This window comes from Capra hircus (genome assembly GCF_001704415.2).
Source record: "Capra hircus breed San Clemente chromosome X unlocalized genomic scaffold, ASM170441v1, whole genome shotgun sequence".
Classification (NCBI taxonomy): Eukaryota; Metazoa; Chordata; class Mammalia; order Artiodactyla; family Bovidae; genus Capra; species Capra hircus.
In genome coordinates this window covers 24,084,954-24,111,749 of record NW_017189516.1, presented here as the reverse complement: position 1 = coordinate 24,111,749, position 26,796 = coordinate 24,084,954, and the positions used below count along the sequence as shown (strand labels likewise).

The following is a 26,796-nucleotide window of genomic DNA, read 5'->3' as shown; positions in this document are numbered from 1 at the left end:
TCAGTCTGATTTCTAATTTGAGGAAATCCAGGATCCAGATGGTGACAAGGACCTTTTCCGGCTCCAATTCTAACTCTTAGCTTGACAGATGATGCCCTAGGCTCCAAATCGGAGGAAGCCAGCCCTCTTGCTGCCTCCCTCAACTCAGTCCTTCCACTACCCACTTTAACACCAGGCTTAAGGCTTTACAACTCTTTCAACTGAGCTAAGGTCAAGTCCCAAGCTATCTCCCAACCAGCATCTAGAAAGATATTCCCAAAGCTGAGGAAGAGGTAGGGTTCTTCCCAAATCTCTCACGAACACAAACCTATACCTGGGAACTCCTTTCCACTCTTCTCAAAGCACTCTCTTGTATCTCAGAGAAGGGAGTTATCTCAGTAACCCAATAAGGCCTCACATTTTATTAACCTGGGAAATGGGCATAAAACAATCATCCAACCCCGGATAGGAATCAGGGTAAACTAAGAAACAAAGCACTTTGAAGCAATTCAAAGCTTTCCCATGGATAAGATATTATATATTATTTTAAAAAGCACCCCCCCACACACACATATACCACCAGGATGGACTGCTGGCTCCTAAGATGGGCGATTCTAATAAGGCTTCAGCAGTCTGAGGGAGAAGCCAGGAGGCACACAAATGTTAACATATGACATAAAATGTTTCAACCCTTTAATTGAAACTTAAGACTCTCTCTCTCTCTCTCTCTCTCTCCTCTCTCCTCTCCTCTCACACAACACACACACACACACACACAACACACACGCTACAATCACCAACCCTGCCCTCTTTGGCCAATTATAGGCAAGTCCTGTAGAGAAAGAAGCAAGTCACTTGTGCCTACTCCTGGGTTGGCCAGGCAGTGGGGGAGGCGGGCTCTCACGCCCGCCATGCTGCTGTGAATCACATGGCTCAGTGCTTGTCTTGCCAGGGCTGAGTAATTCCTCCGCCTCCACTTCAGAAGGTTTTCTTTTTTTAAAATTTATTTCATTCTGCAGGCTTTGCAACCACTATCTCATAGATTCCTCATGGCATTCTATAAGATGAGAAATTTTGAGGCTCAAAGAAGGAAAGTCACTCACCCAGGGTCCTACAGTGAGTTAGTGAGAGGTGTGAATGAAGGAGGTCAGGTCTTCCCTGACACCTTTCTTATTCCCACTTCTCATCTTGAAGTGAAAAAAAAAGAGAAAAGACACCCACCAATGACTAAGGCTTTTTTAATACTGTTTGTCAGTCCTAAAAGAAATCAGCCCTGAATATTCATTGGAAGGACTGATGCTGAAGCTCCAATACTTTGGCCACCTAATGCAAATAACTGACTCATTAGAAAAGACCCTGATGCTGGGAAAGACTGAAGGCAGGAGAGGAGAAGGGGATGAGAGGATGAGAGGTTGGATGGCATCACAGACTCGACGGACATGAGTTGTGACAACCCAGAGCTGCAGGTGAGGTGAACAGGGAAGCCTGACAGCAGCCTCATGGGGTTGCAAAGAGTTGGACATGACTGAGCAACTCAACTGAACTGAACTAAACTACTAAGGCAGGGACTTCATTGGGAAAAAAGAGTGTCGGAAATTTGTGCCACTTTTTGTGGGGAGGAGGGGAGTGATTCATGATGGGTATTGTGATTGTAATTTGGAAGGACTGGTGGAGTGGGAAGAATCACTGCTGTGTATTGATCAGAGGCCAGAGACCAGGGGCCCAGATGCTGCCCAGCTACTGACTCCCATACCAAGAGTATCTGGAGGGCAAGAGTTCAGTTGTCCTTCTCTTAGACAAATAGTTACTGAGGTCCTACTGTGTGGCCCCTTTGTGTCTGTTTAGGCATTTGTTCAACAAGGATTTATTAAGCATCTATTGTATGCTAGCCACTATGCTAGTTGCTGGGGATCCAATGATGAACAAAACAGATACAATCCCCTTGCCCTCATGGAGCTCACATTCTAGTTGAGGAAGACAGGCAATAAATAAGTAGATACATAGAATAACACAACCGTATCAAACTCGTTCATCATTAGCTCCCCGAGGAAGTCCTCCACCTCATCTAGCTCCAAGTCAGCTGAGTATGAAAGGATAAAGTCCTCTGGTCAAAGACCAGCCAACTTCATCACCCTTGCCCACTACTCTTAAGTACCTACTTGGTGGATCCACATCTGATTGGTAGGTAAAGATTTAATGAGACTTTTATTTGCTAAAGTGTTCTACATTCCAGGTTTTAACATGATTTAAAAAAAAAAAAACAAACATTAAATACCTAATTTCCAACCTTCTGCATTCTACCAAGTCCTCTATTCCTACAGCATTCCATCCACACTCACCCTCTTTTTAGCTGGCCTATTTTAACCAGCCTCCTCTCCACGTGACCTTGAACATGTGAGTTACTCATCTCCAAGACTGTTTTCTCTTCTGCAAAGTGAGGTTAATGGTAACCTTCTTGAAGGTCTGTTATGAGAAGTCACCCAAACAATGCCTAGCACAGGCATTGTTTGTTTGGAACAATGGAAATCCATGTTCATTTCCATTACTCAAGGGCTGAAGTTATTGAAATGTAAAGACTTCACAACTGTGGTTCCACTGACACAGGAGGCCACAGACCAATGGGATAGGTAAAAAGAAACAGATGTTCAGTACTTGCCATGATGACCTCAGTACTTGCCACAGCCTTGACCTCAATGTCCTATTGTATGACTTTAGCTGAGACTTCCTCTCTCAGCTTCAGTTACCTTATGGGCCCATGCTCCACTTTTTCTGAATTAGAAAAAACTCAAGAAAGTCTTCCACAAAGCTCCTTGCTCTCTATTCCCTCTGGGAGAGCTCATTCACCCTCTTCACTTTCCCTACCATTCTGCTGCTGCTGCTGCTGCTAAGTCACTTCAGTCGTATCCGACTCTGTGCAACCCCATAGACGGCAGCTCACCAGGCTGCCCCGTCCCCGGGATTCTCCAGGCAAGAACACTGGAGTGGGTTGCCATTTCCTTCTCCAATGCATGAAAGTGAAAAGTGAAAGTGAAGTCACTCAGTCGTGTCCAACTCCTAGCGACCCCATGGACTGCAGCCTCTCAGGCTCCTCCGTCCATGGGATTTTCCAGGCAAGAGTACTGGAGTGGGGTGCCATTGCCTTCTCCCCCTACCATTCTAATACCCCCCAAATCAGTCTCCAACCCAGGCTATGCTCCACCTGTTCCACAGGTGCTTCAGACCCTCCACATCCAAAGCCAGATTCATCATCTTACCCTCCAAACCTAATTTTCATTCTCCAGTGTTCTTCTAGTCCATGAAAGGTACCTAAGCCACCCAGTGACTCAAACTAGAAACCTGCCCCATTTTTCCTCCCCCTCTACAGTCAAACAATTTCCTTTGAGCCATCCCTTCTTTCCCATGACTAATGCCCTAATTCAGGCCTCATCATTTTCTAGACAGACACAGCCCTCTCCTTAGTCTTTCCCTCTAAAGTCCATGCTCCACACTGACTACTTTCTGAACTTTCTAGCCAGAAAACCCCATCCTATTAGATCCTGCTCATGAATTTTTAATCACCTAACTGTAGTGTTTCATATTCTGCTTTTGAAAAATAACTGGCCTCCTGGATTTTAAGGGAAGTTATTCAAAGAAAACTAAAGGGAAACAAAGGTAAACAGGTTTCTTTTCGGTGGTTCTTGTCCTTATCCAAGCCTTTAATATGTTAATAATTACTGTGACTCTTAAGAGCTGAAGAAAAGAGCTTTCCTTATATAATTTGACTGGAGAAGCTTTTTCTTCACCGAACATCTAATAGAACTAGTCTTCCAAAGCATGCATTCTGGCAAACGCTGGCCTAAAGGACAAAAATCAAAGGCACATAAGTCCTTCCATGTCTCACTCATTTTCCAGTGGCTTCCCCATCTCCCATCTTCATTCTCCACCACTCCTCCCTTCCACATACCCACAAGCACACACACACATCCCTACTCTAACACTGAACTCTCTGCCACTTTACAAATATAACACATGATCTCCTCATACCACAGGACTTATTTCTGAATGTTGCTCTCTCTGCCTCCCCTCCTTGTTAACTCCTTCTCATCCCTTAAGATTCAGCCCAATCACCACCACTCCCTAAAGATCTCTGAAAGACATCTTCTCCCGCAGCTCACATTACCCAAGCATCCTGAGCTCCTCATTATTAGAACACCTATCACCCTGTCTGCAAATGCCTATTTACTTATCTGGATCTCTCACTAGATGGTAAATTTCCTTGAGAGAAAGGACTCTGCCTAATGTCACCTCCAAGACTAAAAAACTAAATGAAGAATTCTGTAAAAACCTTATTTCGTAAAAGACTCCCTGTAGGACCCTTTGTTCTTATACGACTCTCAAGACGCATCAAAAATGTAGATCTCTGCTGTCCAAATAGTCAAATGTACTGAGCACCTAAAATGTGGCTAGGCAAAAAAACAATGAGACGTGCTAAAACTGCAAAATACCCACCAGATTTTGAAAATTTAATACTAAAAAAGGTTGTAAAACATCTCATTAACAGCGTTTTATACTGACTACATGTTGAAACATTTTGGATCTATTGAGGTGAGCAGTTCATTTCATCTGCTTGTTTTTACCTTATTAACGTGGCGGCTGAAAATTTTTAAATTACATAATGCGACTAACATGTTTCTGTAGGATCACGCTGGTGGATACTTTTACACCCATTTTACAAATTAGTAAACTGAGTATTGAGGCGGGGCGATAATACTTATCCAGCATGATACCCGGAGTCAATGGCAACGGCCACGAGGCATTCGAACTCAGGATTCTAACTTCAAAGCCTGCGTTCATTCCACCTCGCCCTCAGGTACCAACCGACAATTGCTCAAGAAATGCGGATTCAAAAAATAAAAAAAATTTAAAAAAAGAAGTGCGGATTCACTAGAATCGGCGGCCTCCTCCTCCTCACGCCCCCACAGAGAAAAGTCCCAGAGCCTTACATTCACTCACCATTGCGGAAGAAATACTCCTCCACTGCACCCCCCAGCCACTCAGCCTTCTCTTGGCTGTGCACACCTCCGAAGCCGTTGTCCACAGCGATCTGCGAATACAGACCCAAGCCCATCACGTCAATCGGGGAGCCCGCCTGCAGTGGCGCAGAATTCCGCTGTTTATGCCGCCCAACCAAGCTTCAGGCGGCTCGCTAAACCAACTCCTGTTCTCTAACGGTCGCTAACCTTTATCCCAACCGCGGCTCCGCTCACCTGCAAGGCGGGCCAGGCCTCCAGCGCCGCTCGGACTGCAGCCCCGAAGAGCGCTCGCACATCTTCAGCAACACCCGCCATCATCCGGCTGCGGACCACATGACGCCCAGGCGGGCCAATCCCTGCGCAGTATCGCCCAGACAGAAGGAGTCGAAAGCCGAGCCTGAGAATGCAGATTCGCCTTTCCGGTGACCTGGTAACAAGACAAGAGTAATAGAAAAGTCTGTCGAGGAATCGATGACACCAACACTGTTCAGTTCAGTTCAGTTCAGTCGCTCAGTTGTATCCAACTCTTTGCGACCCCATGAATCACAGCACGCCAGGCCTCCCTGTCCATCACCAACTCCCGGAGTTCACTCAGACTCACGTCCATCGAGTCAGTGATGCCATCCAGCCATCTCATCCCCTGTCGTCCCCTTCTCCTCCTGCCCCCAATCCCTCTCAGCGTCAGTCTTTTCCAATGAGTCAACTCTTCGCATGAGGTGGGCAAAGTACTGGAGCTTCAGCTTTAGCATCATTCCTTCCAAAGAAATCCCAGGGTTGATCTCCTTCAGAATGGACTGGTTGGATCTCCTTGAAGTCCAAGGGACTCTCAAGAGTCTTCTCCAACACCACAGTTCAAAAGCATCAATTATTCGGCGCTCAGCCTTCACAGTCCAACTCTCACATCCATACATGACTACTGGAAAAACCATAGTCTTGACTAGACGGACCTTAGGCGGCAAAGTAATATATCTGCTTTTGAATATGCTATCTAGGTTGGTCATAACTTTTCTTCCGAGGAGTAACCGTCTTTTAAATTCATGGCTGCAGTCACCATCTGCAGTGATTTTGGAGCCCCAAAAAAATAAAGTCTGACACTGTTTCCACTGTTTCCCCACCTATTTCCCATGAAGTGATGGGACTAGATGCTTCACCTATAATTAAATCTAAGGAAGCCAGGAGTGGAGGACGCCTATGTCCATGAATTCGGGACACAGGGTACTGCACAGAGAAGATGTGGGGAACTTATTAAGGATGCAGATTTCAGGCCCTTGGACAGCAACCTCAGATAGCAATGCCTACAAATCTGCATTTAATAATGTATCCAGAACACTCCACCCAACAGCAGCAGAATACACATTTTTCTGAAGTGCAAGTGGAACATGTTCCAGGATATGTTATGTCCTAAAGCAGCCCTCAATAAGTTTAAAAGGATTAAAACCATACAAAGATTGTTCTTCAACCACAGTGGGGTGAAATTAGAATTCAATAACAGAAAGACGTTTGTGGAATTCACAAATATGTGTATTTTAACACACTTCTAAATAACAAATGAGTAAAAGAAAAAAAAAATCACAAGGGAAAACAAGACATCTTGAAATAGCTTGAAAACTAAGGCACAGCACACCAAAATTTATGAGGTGCAGCTAAAGCAATGCTTAAATGGAATCTTATAAACGTCCCTATTCAGTTCAGTCGAACTGATGCAAAAAAAAAATTTTCATTACCCATTCATAATTAAAAAATAATAATAATAACAAATGAGTAAAAGGAAAATCACAAGGGAAAACAAGACATCTTGAAATAACTTGAAAACTAAGGCACAGCACACCAAAATTTATGAGGTACAGCTAAAGCAGTGCTTAAATGGAATCTTATAGATGTAAACGTCCCTATTAAAAAAGAAAAATCTTAAATGAATAGCCTGATCTGCCACCTTCAGAAACTAGAAAAAGAATAGAGTAATCCCAAAGCAAGCAGAAGGAAGGAAGGAAATAATAAAATTGGAGAGGAAATAAATGTAACGGAAAGTAGGAAAACAATAGAGAAAATCAGTAAAACCAAAAGTACTGTTTTTAAGAAAGATCAACAAAATTGACAAAGTTTCAGCTAGATTGACTAAGTAAAAAAAGAGAAGATTCAAATTACTGAAATCAGGAATGAAAAGTGACATCACTCCCAACTAGTCAAAAAAAAACATATATTTTATGGTATCATTTATCTGAAATGTACACAATAAGCCAATCTATAGAGACAGAAAATAGGTTAATTGTTGCCTAGGAGTAGGGGACAGAGAAGGTGATGGCACCCCACTCCAGTACTCTCGCCTGGAAAATCCCATGGACGGAGGAGCCTGGTGGGCTGCAGTCCATGGGGTCGCTGGGAGTCGGACAGGACTGAGCGACTTCACTTTCACTTTTCACTTTCATGCATTGGAGAAGGAAATGGCAACCCACTCCAGTGTTTTTGCCTGGAGAATCCCAGGGACGGGGGAGCCTGGTGGGCTGCCGTCTATGGGGTCACACAGAGTCGGACATGACTGAAGCGACTCAGCAGCAGCAGCAGGAATAAGGGAAGGGGAAAATGGGGCCTGATTCCTAAGGAGTATAGGGTTTCTTTTAGTGGAAATGAAAATGTTTTGAAATTAGGTGCGGTGACAGCTGCTGTTAGGGCCTAAGTCCTGTCCTCCCCGCCCTCCCCCTCCCATTCATATGTTCAAGCCCTACCTCTGAGAATGTGACTGTATCTGGAGGCAGAGTCTTTAAAGAGATGATTAAGGTAAAATGAGGCCGTACAGTGAACCCTAGTCCAATATGATTGATGACCTTAGAAGAAGAGAAGATTATGGCCCAGCAGTTAGGATTCCAAGCTTCCACTGTAGGGGACACAGGGGGTTTTGATCCCTGGACGGGGAACTAAGATCGGGCAAGAAGTGTGGTGAGGCCAAAAAAAAAAAAAAAGAAGAAAAGAGGCGATTTCGGAGAGAGAGACCAGATGCATGCACAGAGAGATGACCATGTGAACACACATCTGCAAGCCAAGGAAAATGGCCTCATAAGAAACCAAACCTAGCAACACCTTGATCTTGAACCTCTAGCTTCTAGAACTTTGAGAAAATTAAGTTTTGTTGTTAAAACCACCAGTCTGGAGTATTTTCTTATGGCAGCCCTAGCAAATAAATATAGTTGCACAACTCTGAAAATATACTAAAAACCATTTAATTGTACTTTTTAAATGGGTGAAGTTTATATTATATAAATAATATCTCAATAAAATTGTTTTTAGAAAAGTGCTATAGGTGATCCCCTCTCATAGCAAAGGATGCAAACTTTGGGCTAGACTAGGTTAACAAACAGTACTGACGCTTCTGTGTCTGGTCATGTGCTGAGTGCTGCTGTGTCACAGGGTTTGGTCAGATGCTCAAGAAGCTTACAGTCTGGCATGCAAGATTGTCAGGACCATAGACTATGATCAGTGCTCAGGGTGAATGCAGATTTTGAAAGGCCTGAGGTTGACAGAATTTTGAAAGCTGTCTTTAAGAAAAATAGTACAAATTTAGAGTGAAAGCGATTTAGATTTATTAAAGAAATTTTAAAATTTACAAAAAACATGGACATTATTTTTTGGGCTCCAAAATCACTGCAGATGGTGATTGCAGCCATGAAATTAAAAATGCTTACTCTTTGGAAGAAAAGTTATGACCAACCTAGATAGCATATTCAAAAGCAGAGATATTACTTTGCTGACTAAGGTCCATCTAGTCAAGGCTATGGTTTTTCCAGTGGTCATGTATGGATGTGAGAGTTGGACTGTGAAGAAGGCTGAGTGCCGAAGAATTGATGCTTTTGAACTGTGGTGTTGGAGAAGACTCTTGAGAGTCCCTTGGACTTCAAGGAGATCCAACCAGTCCATTCTGAAGGAGATCAGCCCTGGGATTTCTTTGGAAGGAATGATGTTAAAGCTGAAACTCCAGTACTTTGCCCACCTCATGCGAAGAGTTGACTCACTGGAAAAGACTGTGATGCTGGGAGGGATTGGGGGCAGGAGGAGAAGGGGACGACAGGGGATGAGATGGCTGGATGGCATCACTGACTCGATGGACGTGAATCTGAGTGAACTGCGGGAGTTGGTGATGGACAAGGAGGCCTGGCATGCTGCGATTCATGGGGTCGCAAAGAGTTGGACACGACTGAGAGACTGAACTGAACTGAACTGAACAATAAGAAATGTTGAGCATATTTTCAAGTGGCCCTTAGAAACAAAGCTAGTGGAGGTGATGGAATTCCAGCTAAGGCATTCAAATCCTAAAAGATGATGCTGTGAAAGTGCTTCACTCAATATGCCAGCAAATTTGGAAAACTCATCAGTGGCCACAGGACTGGAAAAGTTCCGTTTTCATTCCAATCTCAAAGAAGGGCAATTTCAAAGAATGTTCAAACTATTGGACAATTTTGCTCATCTCACATGCTAGCAAGATTATGCTCAAAATCCTTCAAGCTAGGCTTCAACAGTACATGAACTGAGAACTTCCAGATATACAAGCTGGATTTAGAAAGGGCAGAAGAACCAGAGAACAAATTTCCAGCATCCATTGAATTATAGAAAAAGCAAAGGAATTCCCAAAAACAATCTGCTTCTGCTTCATTGACTACACTAAAGCCTTTGACTGTGTGGACCACAACAAACTATGGAAAATTCTTAAAGATATGGGAATACCATATCACTTTACCTGCCTCCTGAGAAACCTATATGTAGGACAAGAGGCAACAGTTAGAATCGGAAATGGAACAGTGAACTGGTTCCAAATTGGGAAAGGAGTATGTCAAAGCTGTATATTGTCACCCTGCTTATTTAACTTATATGAAGAGTACATGCAAAATTCTGGGCTGGATGAATCACAGGCTGGAATCAAGATTGCAGGGAGAAATATCAACAACCTCAGAAATGCAGATGACACTACCCTCATGACAGATAGCAAAGAGGAACTAAAGAGCCTCTTGATGAAGGTGAAAGAGGAGAGTGAAAAAGCTGGCTTAAAACTCAACTTTTAAAAAATTAAGATCATGGCATCTGGTCCCATCACTTCATGGCAAATAGATGGGGAAACAATGGAAACATTGACAGACTTTATTTTCTTGAGCTCCGAAATCACTGCGGACAGTGACTGCAGCCTTGAAACTAAAAGACACTTGCTCCTTGGAAGAAAAGCAATGACAAACTGAGACAGTGTATTGAAAAGCAGAGACATCACTTTGCTGACAAAGATTCATCCAGTCAAAGCTATGGTTTTTCCAGTAGTCATGTATGGATGTGAGTTGGACCATCAAGAAGGCTGAGCACTGAGAAATTGATGATTTTGAATTGTGGTTCTGGAGAAGACTCTTGAGAGTCCCTTGGATGACAAGGAGATCAGATCAGTCAATCCTAAAGGAAATCAACCCTGAATATTCATTGGAAGGACTGATGCTGAAGCTGAAGCTCCAATACTTTGGCCACCTGATGCAAAAAGCCAACTCATTGGAAAAGACACCAATGCTGGGAGAGATTGAGGGCATGGAAAAACGGGTGGCAGAGGATGAGATTGTTGGATGGAATCATCAACTCAATGGACGTGAGTTTGAACAAACTCTGAGAGATAGTGAAGGAAGGGAAGCCTGGCATGCTGCAGTCCATGGGGTCGTAAAGAGTTGGACATGGCTAAGCGACTGAAAAACAACAACATAAGTTTGTTATACCTTTTCTTCGAAAGAGTAAACATCTTTTAATTTTGTGGCTGCATTCATCATCCATAGTGATTGTGGAGCCCAACAAAGTAAAGTCTGTCACTGTTTCCAATTTTTCTCCATCTATTTGTCATGAAGCAATGGGACCGGATGCCATGATCTTAGTTTTTTGAATGTTGAGTTTTAAGCCAGCTTTTCCACTCTCCTCTTTCATCTTCATCAAGAGGCTCTTTAGTTCCTTTTTGTTTTCTGCCACTAGGGTGGTATCATCTGCATATCTGAGGTTGTTAATACTTCTCCTGGCAATCTCCACTCACACCCCCCACCAGCAATCTTGATTCCAGTTTAGGCTTCATCCAGCCCAGCACTTCACGTGATGTACTCTGCATATATGTTAAATAAGCAAGGTGACAATATACAGCCTTGACGTACTCCTTTCCCAATTTGGAACCAGGTCACTGTTCCATGTCCAGTTCTAACTGTTGCTTCTTGACCTGCAAACAGGTTTCTCAGGAGGCAGGTAAGGTGGCCTGGTATTCCCATATCTTTAAGAATTTTCCATAGTTTGTTGTGGTCCACACAGTCAAAGGTTTTAATGTAATCAATGAAGCGGAAGTAGATGTTGGGTTTTTTTTAATTCCCTTGCTTTTTCTATGATCCAGTGGAGGTTGGCAATTTGATCTCTTGTTGCTCTGCCTTTTCTAAATCCAGCTTGTATATCTGGAAGTTCTTGGTTCACATACTGTTGAAGCCTAGTTGAAGGATTTTGAGGATTGTCTTGCTAGCATATGAAATGAGTGCAACTGTATGGTAGTTTGAACGTCATTTGGTACTGCCTTTCTTTGGGTTTGGAATGAAAACTGACATTTGCCAGTCCTGTGGCCACTGATGAGTTTTCCAAATTTGCTGGCATATTGAGTGTGGCACTTTCACAGCATCATGTTTTAGGATTTGAAATGCCTCAGCTGGAATTCCATCACCTCCAGTAGCTTTGTTTGTAGGAATGCTTCCTTAAGGCCTACTTGACTTCACACTCCAGGATGTCTGTCTCTAGATGAGTGACCACATCATCGTTCTTATCTGAGTCATTAAAATCTTTGGGTTTATTTTGTATAATTCTTTTGTATATTCTTCCCTTCTCTTCTTCAACTCTTCTGCTTCTGTTAGGTCCTTGCCAACCTGGGTTTTATTTGGTCAAGTCAGTATAAAGATGGAAGAGGAAGACTGTATTAGTTTTCTATACTGCATATCACATTGCCATAACTTAGAGGTTTAAAACCATATGCATTTATCACCTCACATATTCTATGTGCCAGGAATCTGGGAACAAATAGCTGGGTCTTCTCTTTCAGGGTCTCATCAGGCTCCAATACAGATGTCAGCTGGGGCTGCAGTCACATCAGAGGCTTGACTAGGTAAAATATCCAATTCCAAGCTCCCTCAGCTTGTTGGAAGAATTCATCTCCTCGAAGCTCCAGGACTGAGGTCCACATTTTCTTTTTCTTTTTTGGGGTTCTTTTTTAAAATTTCTTTTTCTTATGTTTTTATTTTTTTGTCCTATTTTTATTATTTTTGTTCATTTTTTTGTTTTTGAGGTCCTCATTTTCTTGCTAGCTTTCAGGCAGAGATGGCTCTCAGTTGCTAGAATCCAAATTCCTCACCATGTGGTCCTTTCCATCGGCCCTCTCACAACATGGCAGCTTACTTCTGAAAGCTAGAAAAAAAGTCTTTTAAACTCTAGTCTGATAAGATGGAGTCTTAGGGGAGTGACATCTTCTCATTCTTGTCATACTCTTTTGGCTAGAAGCAGCTCACAGGTTCTGCTCAGGGTAAGGGATTGCACAGGGCATGAACACCAGGTGGTGGGGATTACTGGGGGTTACTTTAGGGTCTGTCAGCCACAAGGGCTAGAATAGTAAGGATGATTGCAAGGGAGTGATTATAATGATGGATAATGAAAACCTAAGCTGGGTATATTAGTTTTCTATTGCTACAGAACATATTGCCACAAACTTAGCAACTTAAAACAACACATGTTTATTACTCACAGTTTCCATGTGTTAGAAATCCAGACACAACTTAGCAGAATTCTTTGTTCAGGGTCTTACAAGTTGAAATCAAGATACTGGCCAGGGGTGTGGTCTCATATGAAGCCATGTATTATTCCATATTCTCTTCCAGGCTTACATGATTATTGGTAGAACTTAGTTTTTTTGTTTGTTTGTTTGTTTTTGGTTATAGAGCTGAGGCCTTCAGATCCTATGGTCTTCTTGAAATTTCCTGCCATGTGGCCCTATCAATAGGAAGTTCACAGCCTAGCAGCTTATCTCTTCAAGGCCTGCAGCTACATTCCTTACATGGTAACAAAATGGAGCCATAATGTATAAATTCCCATCATATTTGCTATATTCCGTTGGTTAGAAGGGCTTCCCTGGTGGCTCAGATGGTAAAGAATCTGCCTGCAATTCAGGAGACCCAGGTTTGAGTTAGGAGCAAGTCAGAAGTCCTGCTTATATTCTAGAGAAGGGGACTATATAGGGGTAATACCAGGGAGTAGAGATCACAGAGGTCATCTCAAAATTCTGCCTATCACACTAGTTAAGAAAGTAAGGGAGGACAAGAGATGAGTGAGGGGCAGTGAAAAGGTGATGGAATGGAAGAATCAGAGGTTGAGATGTGATTGAAGAATTCTTATGCACGGTAGGTACAAGAGTAGATCAACTAGAGGACCAGGAAATGATGATTAGAGTGGTACGTTTGAAATTGAGGTTCACGGAGGAATTTCCTTTTTTCACTGAGGACAAGGGCTAGGCTGTGACCATGGAAAAAGGAGGTTGAGATGGCTGAAGGATAAGATAGAGATGAAAAGGTCAGAAAACTGAGAGGCCAGGGTGGTGGATGGGTCATCTATGCCTTGTGAACTGAGCCCTGTCCCCTCAAGTGGAGCCTTCAAACTGAGATCGTAAAGTAGAACACCACAGATTGCATGCCCCTCAGATCAAGCCCCAAGATTGTACTGAGAAGCTCACATAAGCCTGAATAAATTCCCAGGGAGAGGCAATGCCCCTTGTTTGTCCTTTTCCCTATGTAGAAGCTCCTGCCCTGAGTACCCCCTGGGTCTCATGCAATGTTTCATGTTTTCCTCCACCTCTGTCAAGATAACAGCCACTCATCCTATGCCATCTCTTCCTTATCCAGCCACCCCTAACCACCCGCTCTGCACACTTACTTCAAAGAGATGCAACAGGTAAGACTTCTACTAGCCCTGTTCCCTGACTAGAGTGAAAAAGACACTCCCTTGGATGGACAAATTAGAAAAATGAGCCCCTTCTTCCAGATAGGCACAGGTTTACAAAGGGGCAGTAGGCTTTCACAGGTTAGATTTCAGCTTAGCCCCAGTCCTCTGGACTGGGAGAGTGAAAGTGAAAGTGGAAGCTGCTAGTGGGAAGATCTCCTGCTCCACTATTCTTGCCTTGAGAATCGCGTGGACAGAGGAGAGGAGGCTGGTGGGATTTTCAGGCAAGCAGTGAGTTGCCACTCCTTCCTCCAGGGGGTCTTTCCAACCCAGGGATGGGACCCACATCTCTCTTTTTTTTTTTTAAATTTTATCTCTTATGTCTCCTGCATTAGCAGGTGGGTTCTTTACCACTAGCACCACCTGGGAAGCCCTCTGGACTGGGCACTTTGTACAATGCATAAACTGCACAACCATGTACGGCAGCCAAGGCAGCATGCATAGGAGAAATGACCAGGGTAAGGTCAACCTCAGCTCTGCCACCTCATAGCTAGACAGTCTAGGGCTAGTCATTTCCATTGTCTGAGCATGTTCCTTTGTTGGACAAACGGGACATAATCATACTTATTCTACAGTGTTGCTGTGAGGATTAAACGAGCTGATATAAACAAAGCATCTGATGGGGAGACCTTGAGAAGGCTGTGGGCCCTGGGTCCAGGGCCCTGCCCTAGGGAGCACTCAGCTTGATAGTGTATGTGACCCTTGTGGACAGAGACTATCTCTGTTCATATAGTCATTCCTCCACTGTACTTTCTGCAAATGGTCTGTTCATTGTTGTTCAGTAGTTCAGTCATGTCCGACTCTTTGCGACCCCATGGACTGCAGCATGCCAGGCTTCTCTGTCCTTCACTATCTCTCAGAGTTTGCACAAATTCATGTCGATTGAGTCAGTGATGCATCCAACTACCTCGTCCTCTGTTGTTCCCCTCTCCTTCTGCTTTCAATTTTTCCCAGCATCAGGGTCTTTTCCAATGATTCAGCTCTTCGCATCAGGTGGCCAAAGTATTGGAGATTCAGCTTCAGCATCAGTCCTTCCAATGAATATTCAGGGTTGATTTCCTTTAGAATGGACTGATCTGATCTCCTTGCTTTCCAAAGAATTCTCAAGAGTCTTCTCCAACACCACAGTTCGAAAGCATCAATTCTTCAGCACTTAAGGTCCACCTCTCACATCCATACATGACTACTGGAAAAACCATAGCTTTGACTAGATGAACCTTTGTCAGCAAGGTGATGTCTCTGCTTTTCAATACATTGTCTCAGTTTGTCATTGCTTTTCTTCCAAGGAGCAAGTGTCTTTTAGTTTCAAGGCTGCAGTCACTGTCCGCAGTGATTTTGGAGCCCAAGAAAATAAAGTTTGTCACTGTTTCCCCATCTATTTGCCATGAAGTGATGGGACCAGATGCCATGATCTTAATTTTTTAAAAGTTGAGTTTTAAGCCAGCTTTTTCACTCTCCTCTTTCACCTTCATCAAGAGGCTCTTTAGTTCCTATTTGCTTTCTGCCATAAAAGTGATATCATCTGCATATCTGAGGATGTTGATATTTCTTCCAGCAAACCTGATTCCAGATTTGCTTCATCCAGCCCAGCATTTCGCATGATGTACTCTAAATATAAGTTAAATAAGCAGGGTGACGATATACAGCCTTGACGTAACCTTTTCCTGATCTGGAACTAGTCTGTTGTTCCACGTCTGGTTCTAACTGTTGCTTCTTGATCTGCATACAGGTTTTTCAGAAGGCAGGTAAGGTAATCTTGCATTTCCGTCTCTTTAAGAATTTTCCATAGTTTGTTGTGATCCACACAGTCAAAAACTTTAGTGTAGTCAATGAAGCAAAAGTAGATTTTTTCTGGAATTCTCTTGCTTTTTCTGTGATCCAGAGGAAGTTGGCAATTTGATCTCTGGTTCTTCTGTCTTTTCTAAATCCAGCTTGTACATCTGGAAGTTCTCTGTTCACATACTGTTGAAGCCTAGCTTGAAGGATTTTGCTCATTACCTTGTTAGCAGGTGAAATGAGAGCAGCTGTGTGGTAGTGTGAACATTCTTTGGTATTACCCTTCTTTGGGATTGGAATGAATGAAAACTGACCTTTTCCAGTCCTGTGGCCACTGCTGAATTTTCCAAATTTGCTGGCATATCGAATGCAGCACTTTCACAGCATCATGTCTTAGGATTTGAAATAGCTCAGATGGAATTCCATCACCTCCAGTAGCTTTGTTTGTAGGAATGCTTCCTAAGGCCCACTTGATTTTGTGCTTCAGGATGACTGGCTCTAGGTGAGTGATCACAACATCATGGTTATCCAGGTCATTCAGATATTTTTGTATAGTTCTTCTGTGTATTCTTGCCACGTCTTTTTAATCTCTTCTGCTTCTGTTAGGTCCTTATCATTTCTGTCCTTTACTGTGCCCATCTTTGCATGAAAAGTTCCCTTGGTATCTCTGATTTTCTTGAAGAGATCTCTAGTCTTTCCCATTCTATTGTTTTCCTCTATTTCTTTGCACTGATCACTGAGGAAGGCTTTCTTATCTCTCCTTGCTATTCTTTGGAACTCTGCATTCAGATGGGTATATCTTTCCTTTTCTCCTTTGCCTTTCACTTCTCTTCTTTTCCCAGCTGTTTGTAAGGCCTTCTTAGACAGCCATTTTGCTTTTTTGCATTTATTTTTCTTGGGGATAGTTTTGATCACCACCTCCTGTATAATATTATGAACCTCCATCCATTGTTCTGCAGGCATTCTATCAGATCTAATCCCTTGAATGTCTATGTCTCTTCCACTGTATCGTAAAAGATTTGATTTAAGCCATACCTGAATGGCCTGTTGATTTTCCCTACTTTATTCAATTTATGCCTGAATTTTGCAATGAGTTCATAATCTGAGCCACAGTCAGATCCTGGTCTTGTTTTTGCTGACTGTATAGAGCTTCTCTATCTTCGGCTACAAAGAATACAATCCATCTGATTTTGGTTTGACCATCTTCCTTGCTTCTTCTATTTGAATGTCAGGGATTTGTATACAGTGATGCAAAGATAGGAAAAATGATTGGTGTTCCTTCACTCTAGGAGTGGTATCTGGGGGAAACTGTTAATAAATTTTTTTGCTATTCTGAAGTTCCCTTGGTAGCTAAATGGTTTCTGTCTACCTAGCCTTCCTTTCAATTCAGTGAGTTCTCAACCCCAGCCTTGAAATAATTCCCTTTTTGTTTAAGGTAGCCAGAGTCACTTTCTGTTACTTGCAAGCAAAGACTTATGATCAAAACTCCTCACAGTCGTGGACTTCCCTGGTGGTCCAGTGGTTAAGAATCTGCCTTGCAATGCCGGGGATGCAGGTTCCACCCCTGGTTGGGAACTAAGATCCCATAGGCCAGGGAGAAACTAAGCCTATGTGCTGAAATGAGGGATCCTGTGTGCTGAAACTAAGGCCCAGTATAGCTGAAAATACAAATAAATTAGTAAACTTTTTAAAAACCCTCACAGTTACGAGAGGAGATGAGGTTGGGCTGAACTGCCAACCTTACAAGAATGACTTTGAGAGGAGACCCTTAAATATATCATTCTGAATACTAATGAATGATGTCTTATAGATTCAAATTTTGCTACATATGAGTAAACTCAAATTACTATGTGATATGGAATAATAAGCTTATTACAAACCAAACTTCCAATGAACATAATACCTCATATTATTTGCTGTCAGAAAATTTCTGGAGACTTGGAAGCAGAGTCATCTTGGCAAAATGTTGGGCAGGCAAGAACCATTGATTATGAAAACAGTGTGGACAAGCAAAACTCATCCATATTTTTGCTTTATCCATTACAGATTCTGCACCATTCCAAATATGGTCCTAGATGGAAACGCTATAAGAGTGTTACATTACTTGCCTAAGAGAAACCAGAGCTGAACATTTCCTGGAATTCCCAGCTGCTGGGCTTCATCCACAATAATGCCAATGTCCTCAGGCATTCATTCCATCTCTGGGAACCAGGGCTTCATATGAGGGCTTTATTCAAAGATTAACCCTGGCAGAGATGTTAAGTCTGGTTTTATTTTTATTTTTAAGGAGGAGCTTCCTGAACTCTTCTTATCAGCTAGTAACAATCTCTCAGGTACACACTGAGAAACTCGTATTTTGTCTCACAGCTTTGTACCTGAGTTGTGAGAACAGTGAGTTTGGGACATCAAGCTCAGATCATCCCTTAACCATATATCCTTCCTTCCAGGAAGGCTTTAATAAGTTATAGCATTTATAATGCCAATTCCTTCAAATATGGCCTTCCAGAAATTTGATGAACCTGAAAAATTATTAATGGAGACTTTGACATCAATGAAAAGAATCACAGTGATGTGCAGAATTTTTTCCTTTATCAAAACACTGAAACAAGATGAATATTCAAGCATCTATGCACATAGTTCCCCAAAGTTTTCCTTCAGTTATTGCTAGACAAAGAAGCTTTCTACTGTTTTGAAGAAGCCCAAGATCCTTAATAGTCTCCCAAAGGGGTTCACAAAACAGAATGTCTTTGCTGAAATCAGCAGCACATAAAGGCTGAAAACTAGTTGCTAGCTGTATAGACAGACAATGGTACTTTGACCTAGTTACAAGCTGGAGGGAAATTGCTCTCTCTCTCCCTCCTTCCCTCCTTCCTTCTTCTCCTTCTGCCCTCTGGTTGCAAATATCAGAAATAAACTCTGTCATCTTGAATACGAAATATAATTTACTCTAAGGATATAGAGAGCTTGTAGAAATGGAAGGAAAGGCTGAACATTCAGGTCAGAGAGGACAGGATCCAGAGCAATTCTAGACTGATGAGCTACTTCTAGACTGAAGGCTACTCCATCTGAATGAAGGTATTCCATCCAGTTTTAGATGAAAATACTGTTTGCTCACCCTACTTCCTTTCTGCTCAAAAGGTGATCTGTGGGACAGCAGCACTGGCATCATCTGGGAGTTTTTTTAGAAATGCAGGATTTCAGGCCCCACTGGCTCAGAATCTGCATTGTAACAAGACTCTCAAGTGATTCATATGCACATTAGAGTTCAGTAAAGTGCTGACCTCTTCAAGATCCAGCTGGTTTGGTTTGGGTCATGTGCCACTCCCTTGACTAGAGGAAAGCATGATAGTCATGCTTTGCCAGTCCTACCAGACTATATCCAATAGTTGGATATATCCAGACTATATTCAATAGGTGACTATATCCAATAGTTGACAGTCCAACCAGACTATATCCAATAGGAGAATAATCATTCAAATCTCCCAAATCAAGGTGCTGTTACCAAAAGAGTGAGGAATGCTGGGTGGTCGAGAACCAATTAAATACCCATTTCACTCTTGTACTTCTTTGGGAGAGTGAGGTTTGTAAGGTTTTTCTCCTAGGAAGCGTTAACAAAATTGTGTGTTGATTAGATCTGGGCCCTCCTTGGAGGTAATGAGGCTATTTTTCCCAATAAAGGGAATTTCAGGGGCCTAAAAAGAAAAGTCTCTCAACTCCTGGGATGAATCCCTAAAGAATGGAAAGTAAGAATGTCTGTGATGGGCAGATGCCTGATTCAATTGAAATCCAAGGCCTCTGAGGCAGTGAGGTCTCTGAAAAGAGCTGAAAGTATGCCCAGAAACATTGGTCACTTAGAGTTGCCACTTGGGAAGACTTTGAAGGACTTTGCTGACCTGCACTGGAAGCTTTGCTCAGGAGTGGGCCAGCAGGGCCAGATGGAAGGAAGCAGACCTGTGTTCACTAGTCATACATTGGGGCAATGAGGTACAATGGCGGGCATGGCAGTAGAGGCTTTTCTCTGCTGAGGTATGGACAAACAGACCAACCTCCTTTGTAATCTCAGTAAGCTAATAGATAAACCAGAGGAAGAGAAGAGCCAAAGAGGATGGTATTGAGCTTCTTGCTCTTCTGGCTCCTGAAAGCTCAAGTCAGTTTTAATCTAATTTGGAGAAATACGAAAGGTGTGACTCTTCTTGCTCTTCAAGAGTCGTAAAGCTATTCACACAGTCTGCATGTAAATTGTTAGTTCAGTGCCTCTCTTCCCAACCAGAAGACACCAAGTAGGGCAGGGAGATTGTCTGACTTTCTCATCCCTGGACCTCCAGAACCCAGCACATGGTAGATGTTCAACAAATGTTTGTTGAATGAATGACTGTGATAGGGATGTCAATGTTGTAGGGGTCTCAAGACAAAAGCATTGATATTGGACAACTCCAAAAGTTATCTAAATGCCTTCTGCCTAAATGTATCTGAAAAGTACAGCCCAATGTGGTCTCTTATTTCAACATTCTCAAAAAATGACTCAAATCCTAGCCACTTGAAAAACCCAGTATTTCCCTTAAAACTACTGAAAATTCTTGGCAAAATTTCAGTTATTCTGGTCAGATTGCCTACTTATTCTGGGCTCTACCTCTGCTTTGCACTGCCTTGTTAGGTGGCATAGCCACTCTTGCCCTCTTCATGGAGGGCTTCCCTCAGCTGCCAGCAACAGTGCTTGACACTGTTTTCACCCTGTTCCTGCTTCTCTTCATGGTCCCACCATTCAATCCTTTCTTCTTAGGCGCCCTTAACCTCCTCTAAGGCCACTGTCTCTACTCTCTCCTCCCCCTTACCAGATCAAGAGACTCTCAGGCAGCATTTGGTAGGGGGAGAGCCCCACAAGGCAGTCTCTATTTTCCTCTCCTCTTTTTCTAATCTTTATTATACTATGTTCTGTTCCAATCAAGGATTTTTCTTTTGCACAAAGTGCATTAACTTTGTATAATGATCTAAGTTAGGAGCAAAACAAAACAAAAAGCTGAGTGTTATCTATTTCCTTCTCTTTATGTTCCTTCTCTAATGATCTTAATTCCAAATTTCCTTAGAGGCAACAATGTACTGCACTGAATAGCATTGTCTCCCCCAATTTACATCCACCCAGAATCTATGAATAAGACCTTCTTTGGAAATATGGTCTTTGCAGATGTAACAAGGTTAAGATGCAGTCATACTGGACTGAGGTGGGCCATTAATCCAATGGCCAGTGTCCTTATAAGAAGACGGAATTTAGGACACAGAGACACAGAAGACAGACACATAGGGAGAAAACTATATAAAGACAGAGGCAAAGATTGGAGTGATGGATCTCAAGTCAAGGAACACCAAGGATTGCCAGCAATGACCAGAAACTAGGAGAGAGTCATCGATCAGATTCTCCCTCAGAGCCTCCTAAAAGAACTAACCCTGCTGACGCTTTGATTTTGGATCTCTGGCCTCTAAAACTGTGAGAGGATAAATTCCTGCTGTTTGAAGCCATCCAGTTTGTCGTATTTTGTTACAACAGCCAATACAAATAATTGTATTATAATTATACAGTAATTACTAATTATTACAAACTAATACAAACATGGATGCTCTTGTTTCCCAGTGAAAGAGTTAGGAAGGGTAAGCCAAAAAAGTAAAACACAAAGATTAAGACTTCAAGACCTTATCCTGAGATTTTTAGTATGGCCTACTATCTTGCTAATCAAAGTGGGTCCAAGAAGCAGCAGAATTATGGTTTAAGAAGAGTTGATCCAAGAAAATACTGTCACACGCTACAACATGCATGAACCTTGAGGAAATTATGTTAGGTGAAATAAGCCTGTAACAAAAAGACAAATACTGTAAGATTCCAATTATATGAGATACATAGAATAGGCAAAATCCATAGAGACAGAAAGTAGAACGATGGTTGCCAGGGGCTGAGTGATTGTTTAATGTGTGCAAGGTTTCAGTTTTGAAAGAGGTAAAGAGTTCTGGAAATAGATGGTGGTGATGATTGCACAGCAATGTGAATGTACTTAATACTACTGAACTGTATACTTAAAAATGGTTAAGATGGTAGATTTCATGTTATGCGTGAAAGTCACTCAGTTGTGTCTGACTCTTTGCAACCCAGCCAGGCACTTATGGAGTGGCTGCTTGGTTGAGCAGAGAACCAGTACCAACAGAGATGGAGAGGTTTGTTGTTGTTGTTGTTGTTTTTCGGTTGCACCACACGGCATGTGAGATCTTAGTTCCCTGACCAGGGATCAAACTCATACCCCCTACAGTGGATTTGCAGAGTTCTAACCACTGGACTGCCAGAAAATTCCCCCAGGGGTGAAGAGCCTTGAGTTATATTTGTCTGATGAAACAAAGGAAATAGAGTGCACAACTTAGTAATCAGTATATTCCTATCTCTGATCCTGCTTCTCCATTAAGGTTGTTGGTTATGAACAACAAAAATCAACTCTGTGCTTCTAGAATCTATGCATGATTGGAGGACCAGGTTAAGAACAGGGCAGGAAATAAGAAAGAGATCTATAGGAATGCTCTGAGGAGTGAAAAACTTCATCCTCTTCCCCTGCCCCCATTCTTATATTCTTTGCTTATAATTCAAAAAGAGCATCTAGTTGACTAAGGTTAGAAATCAACTCTCTTCAAAACACTAGGGAGCAAAGAATTAATATCTAGCCTATTCAGGTTTTCACCCTTCATGAGTTTTATTGTCTCATAAAGACTGCATACAATGGGTATATCAATTAATTAATTAAGATGCGAGTAGCTTCAAACCCTACCCAACTGGCTTTAAAAACAACAAAAAATGCATTATTTCACAAAAAATGAAGCCCTCAGGTAGGTACTTTTGGGACCCAAAAGTACCTCCAGGACTCAGTTTATCCTACCCTGCCATTCTGTGAAACTCAGTGCATTGACTTTGTTCTTAGGCTACCTTGCCTGGCTGGCTGCTGACCTCAGCATCACTTCCAGACAGGACAGTATCAAAAGACAAACCAAGGGGACTTCCCTGGTAGTCCAATGGTTAAGAACCTGCCTGCCAACGCAGGGGGTACGGGTTTGATCCATGCTCTGGGAAGATCTCACATGCCATGGAGTAACTAAGCCTGCATTGCAACTACTGAGCCCTTTAGCCTAGAGCCCAAGCTCCACAACAAGAGAAGCCACCACAATCAGAAGCCTGCAAACTTGCAACTATAGAGTAGTCCCCACTCTCTGAAACTAAGAGAAGCCTGAACATAGCAAAAAAAGACCCAGCACAGCCAAAAATTAATTAATTGATTAATTAAATTAAAAAACCCCCACAAATCAAGGAATGGTTGCTCTTGACTTCCCTTGTGCTACAGTGGATAGGAGTCCACCTGTCAATGCAGGGGACACAGGTTCAGTCCCTGGTCCAGGAAGCTTCCACTTGCCTTGGAGTAACTAAGCCTGTGTGTGGCAACTACTGAAGTCCACGCACCTAGAGCCTGTGCTCTGCAACAAGAGAGGCCACAGCAACGAGAGAAGCCTATGGGCAGCAATAAAGATCCAGTGCAACCATAAATAAATAAATAAAAGGAATGGTTGCTTCTTTGTGTGTTTCTTTTCAGGTCAAAAAAATCTTTTTCACAATTCCACTCCACAGCAGACTCCTTTTCTGCTTCATGAGTTGGGACAGTGACACATTTTCCTTTAACCAATTTCTGGAAAGAGGATTGGGACCTCCTGTGACTGGCTTCAGCCAATAGTTCTCAAACTTCTCAGCCTCAGGACATCTTTATACTCTTAAAAATTATTGAAGATCTCAAAGAGCTTTTGTTTATATGAGTGATAGCTACCAGTCTATATAATATCAGAAGACTGATAAATTTTAAAAACATGATTGCAAGACCAAGCAATGAAATACGCTAACTTTTTGTGTATTTCCATATAGATGCAAGGAAACCTTTGTGATTTAGAAGTAATAATATGGGGCTTCCTTGGTGGTCCAGTGTCTAAGACTCCATGCTCCTAATGCAGGGGGCCTGGGTTCGATCCCTGATCAGGGAACTGGATCCTACACGCTGCAACTAAGAGTTCTCATGCTGCAACTAAGACCTTGTGTAGCCAAATAAATAAATACTGTTGAAAGAAATGAAAGTAATAATATATTTAATAATAGTATAGTTAAAGAGATTATCACAGGAACCACTGTAGATAATAATAACAGTACAGTATAAGTATTGAAGTCAACCTGAATTTATCTGTAAAAACACAGATATTTATATGTTAAAACTTGGAAAATTTTAAAAAATACAAAAATACAGAAACATTCTGTTAACTGTCAGAGTGATAACATCATGATGTCATATAATCTCTGGAAAATTCCATTATGTACCTGTGAAATAATGAGGGTGAAAAATGAAAATAACATCACAAGAAGAGTTTTGACCTTGCAGTCTAAAGGGGTCTTGGGGATCCCCTGAGAATCTCAGACCATGTTTGAGAACCACTGGCTTAAATCACTCAGGACTTAGTTCTGAATCATATAGGGGAAAAGTGGGCCCTGGAACCAAGGAAGAGCCCTGACAACCTGGCAGAAGGGGGCAATTGACAAGGCCTGTTACAATGGTCAGAGAGAATTCCCCAAAGACAACAAAGGAAAGAGGAGAAGTGGGTCTAGGCAACCATAAATCAACAAGCAATATCTCCAAATCTCTCTCCCATAGACAGGGCTAGCCATGCTCTTCCAGTTCTGCATCTCTTCTTCTTAAGGCTGGGCACACTTGTTAGTGGAGCCATTCTTTCTTCAGATGCGGTCATAGCCTTGATTAATTTGTGTAAGCATCTGGCCACCTCTCATTATATATTGATTTCATTAGATCATTGTTTCCTAAACAGCAGCCACTGAAGAATCACCTTAGGAAATTTGCCAAGATCAAGTACCACCTTGTCTATTACATTTTATTCACTATCCACTCCATTGATTGAAAGTCTCTTTAAGCTTCTCCAAGGAGCAGTAGGAAAAATGATCCACCAGACTATTGATTCTTCATTAGAATTACATTTGTGTGTGGATTAAATTGGTCTTAAAAGCCTTTTCTGTTTTCATTGTCTTATCAGATCCTGTGGTCCAGGCAAACCTAATGTTTAAACAATGCGGTTTCTTAGAGGAGTTTTCTTTCCTAGAAAGTCAAACCAAGCTCTTAGGGCATCATTCAGAGAAGGCAATGGCACCCCACTCCAGTACTCTTGCCTGGAAAATCCCATGGATGGAGGAGCCTGGTAGGCTGCAGTCCATGGGGTCGCTAGAAGTTGGACACTAGTGAGCGACTTCACTTTCCCTTTTCACTTGCATGCATTGGAGAAGGAAATGGCAACCCATTCCAGTGTTCTTGCCTGGAGAATCCCAGGGATGGGGGAGCCTGGTGGGCTGCCGTCTCTGGGGTCGCACAGAGTCAGACACGACTGAGGCGACTTAGCAGCAGCAGCAGGGCATCATTAATTGCATCTGGAGCAAGATAAAAGAAGAAGCTTTAAATTTCCCTTTTGTTTCATTTTCCTCTTCCAAAATGAATGACAAAAAAGGAGACTACAAGTGTAACAACACTCCTTATTTCTTGCTACCCTCTCCCCTCTGCCCCTCCTGAGGATCAGCCTTATTCAGATCTGGGAGTTGGGAGGCCCCTTGGCTCAGAACAGCTGCAGTAGCTCCAGACATTACTCATCCTTAAATCTAGGAGGAGGGACAAAGGGTAGGGTGGGGATGGAGCAGACAAAAGAGACAGAGTGGGGTAAGTGGTGAAAGGAATGTGGAGAGTTAGATTGGTCCAAAGACTGTTGCTCATTGAAGGGAATGAGAAGAGTAAGACAAAGAAACAGAAAAGCAGAAATTTGAAAAAAGAAAGGGGCAACACAGAGGGAAGCCAGGAAGGAGAAAAGGTCTGAGAAAGACCAAGGGAAAGAGAAACAGAAATGAAGGAAGACCAGAAAGAGTAAAGAAAAGTGGTGGACCAGCTTCTCTAAGCCCCTCTAGGCGAATTATCACCATTTTTCTGGGTTGCATTCTGCTAAACTTTCTTAGGGCAATCTCATTTTTGTCGTGTTCACATCCAGGGTTTCATTCTGTCTGTTCTATCAACTTTATCTTTGCAAGGAGTATTTTATTCATTGTACAAATGAAGAATTTGAGCCTCAGAAAGGGAAAGCCATTTGTCTAAGATGTCTCAGTGAGTCTGTGAAGGAACCAAGACTAGGGCCAAGGCCTTCTGAATGCCTACTAATTGCCAGGCCTAATCTAGATGCTTTGAACATATATCTGATCCTCATAATCACCTTGTAAGGTTAAGTAGGGATTAATATTCACATTTCTCACAATTTGCATAGATGTACAACTGCTCCTGGACTCTCTTGCAGGGCTAGCTTACTGCCTGTCATTCTTCTGGAAGGCCAAATCTTCCTGGGGACTATGGATTCTCTCCACGGGGAAAGAAACCTCCTTCCCTTGCCCACTTCCAACCTCTCACCCAGTAACCACCCCCACCTCTCCCTTGAGGGAATTGTTTAGGGCTGGAATGAGTCTGAGCCCACAGTTTTGGTAGACATTAGAGCTTCTCTTAGAGACAATAACGGTCCATTCTTCTCAGGACTAGGACTGGTCCCAGGGTAAAGGACTTCCTCAGCATATGCCTCGTGCCTTTTCCTCCCTCCACTCTGCTGCCACCTAGATCCAAACTATCAGCATCTCTCATCTGGATTACAGCAACAGCCTCCACCAGTCTCTTTGATCAGGACTATCAACAGTTGCATGATTTGTACACTGTGCAAGGATATCTGGCTAGGGGCCCAGTAGGGGCTGAAGTCCAGTATGTGTTCTGATTCTAAAACATGTACCAGGTGTGGGCTGCATCTGCAGCAAAAAGGGGCATCTTCTTCTTTAGATAAAGGCCCTCTCTTCCAAGCCAAGTGCCATGGGGTTATGTCTACCTGGAGAAGGCACCATTTTTGAAGTCAAACAATGATAGGCAAATAT

General features: G+C 42.5%; 1 protein-coding gene across 1 annotated transcript in view; it reads right to left on the bottom strand.

Moving 5' to 3' along the window:
- Nucleotides 1-1,989: 1,989 nt before the first annotated feature.
- TSR2 (TSR2, ribosome maturation factor) overlaps nt 1,990-26,796 on the bottom strand; it is a gene marked incomplete at its 3' end in the record, with an annotated part of 79,209 nt that continues 54,402 nt past the window's right edge. The window contains 3 exon segments of the mRNA XM_018043676.1: nt 1,990-2,059; nt 4,972-5,062; nt 5,226-5,418. Coding sequence (XP_017899165.1) covers nt 1,990-2,059; nt 4,972-5,062; nt 5,226-5,418 — 354 coding nt within the window.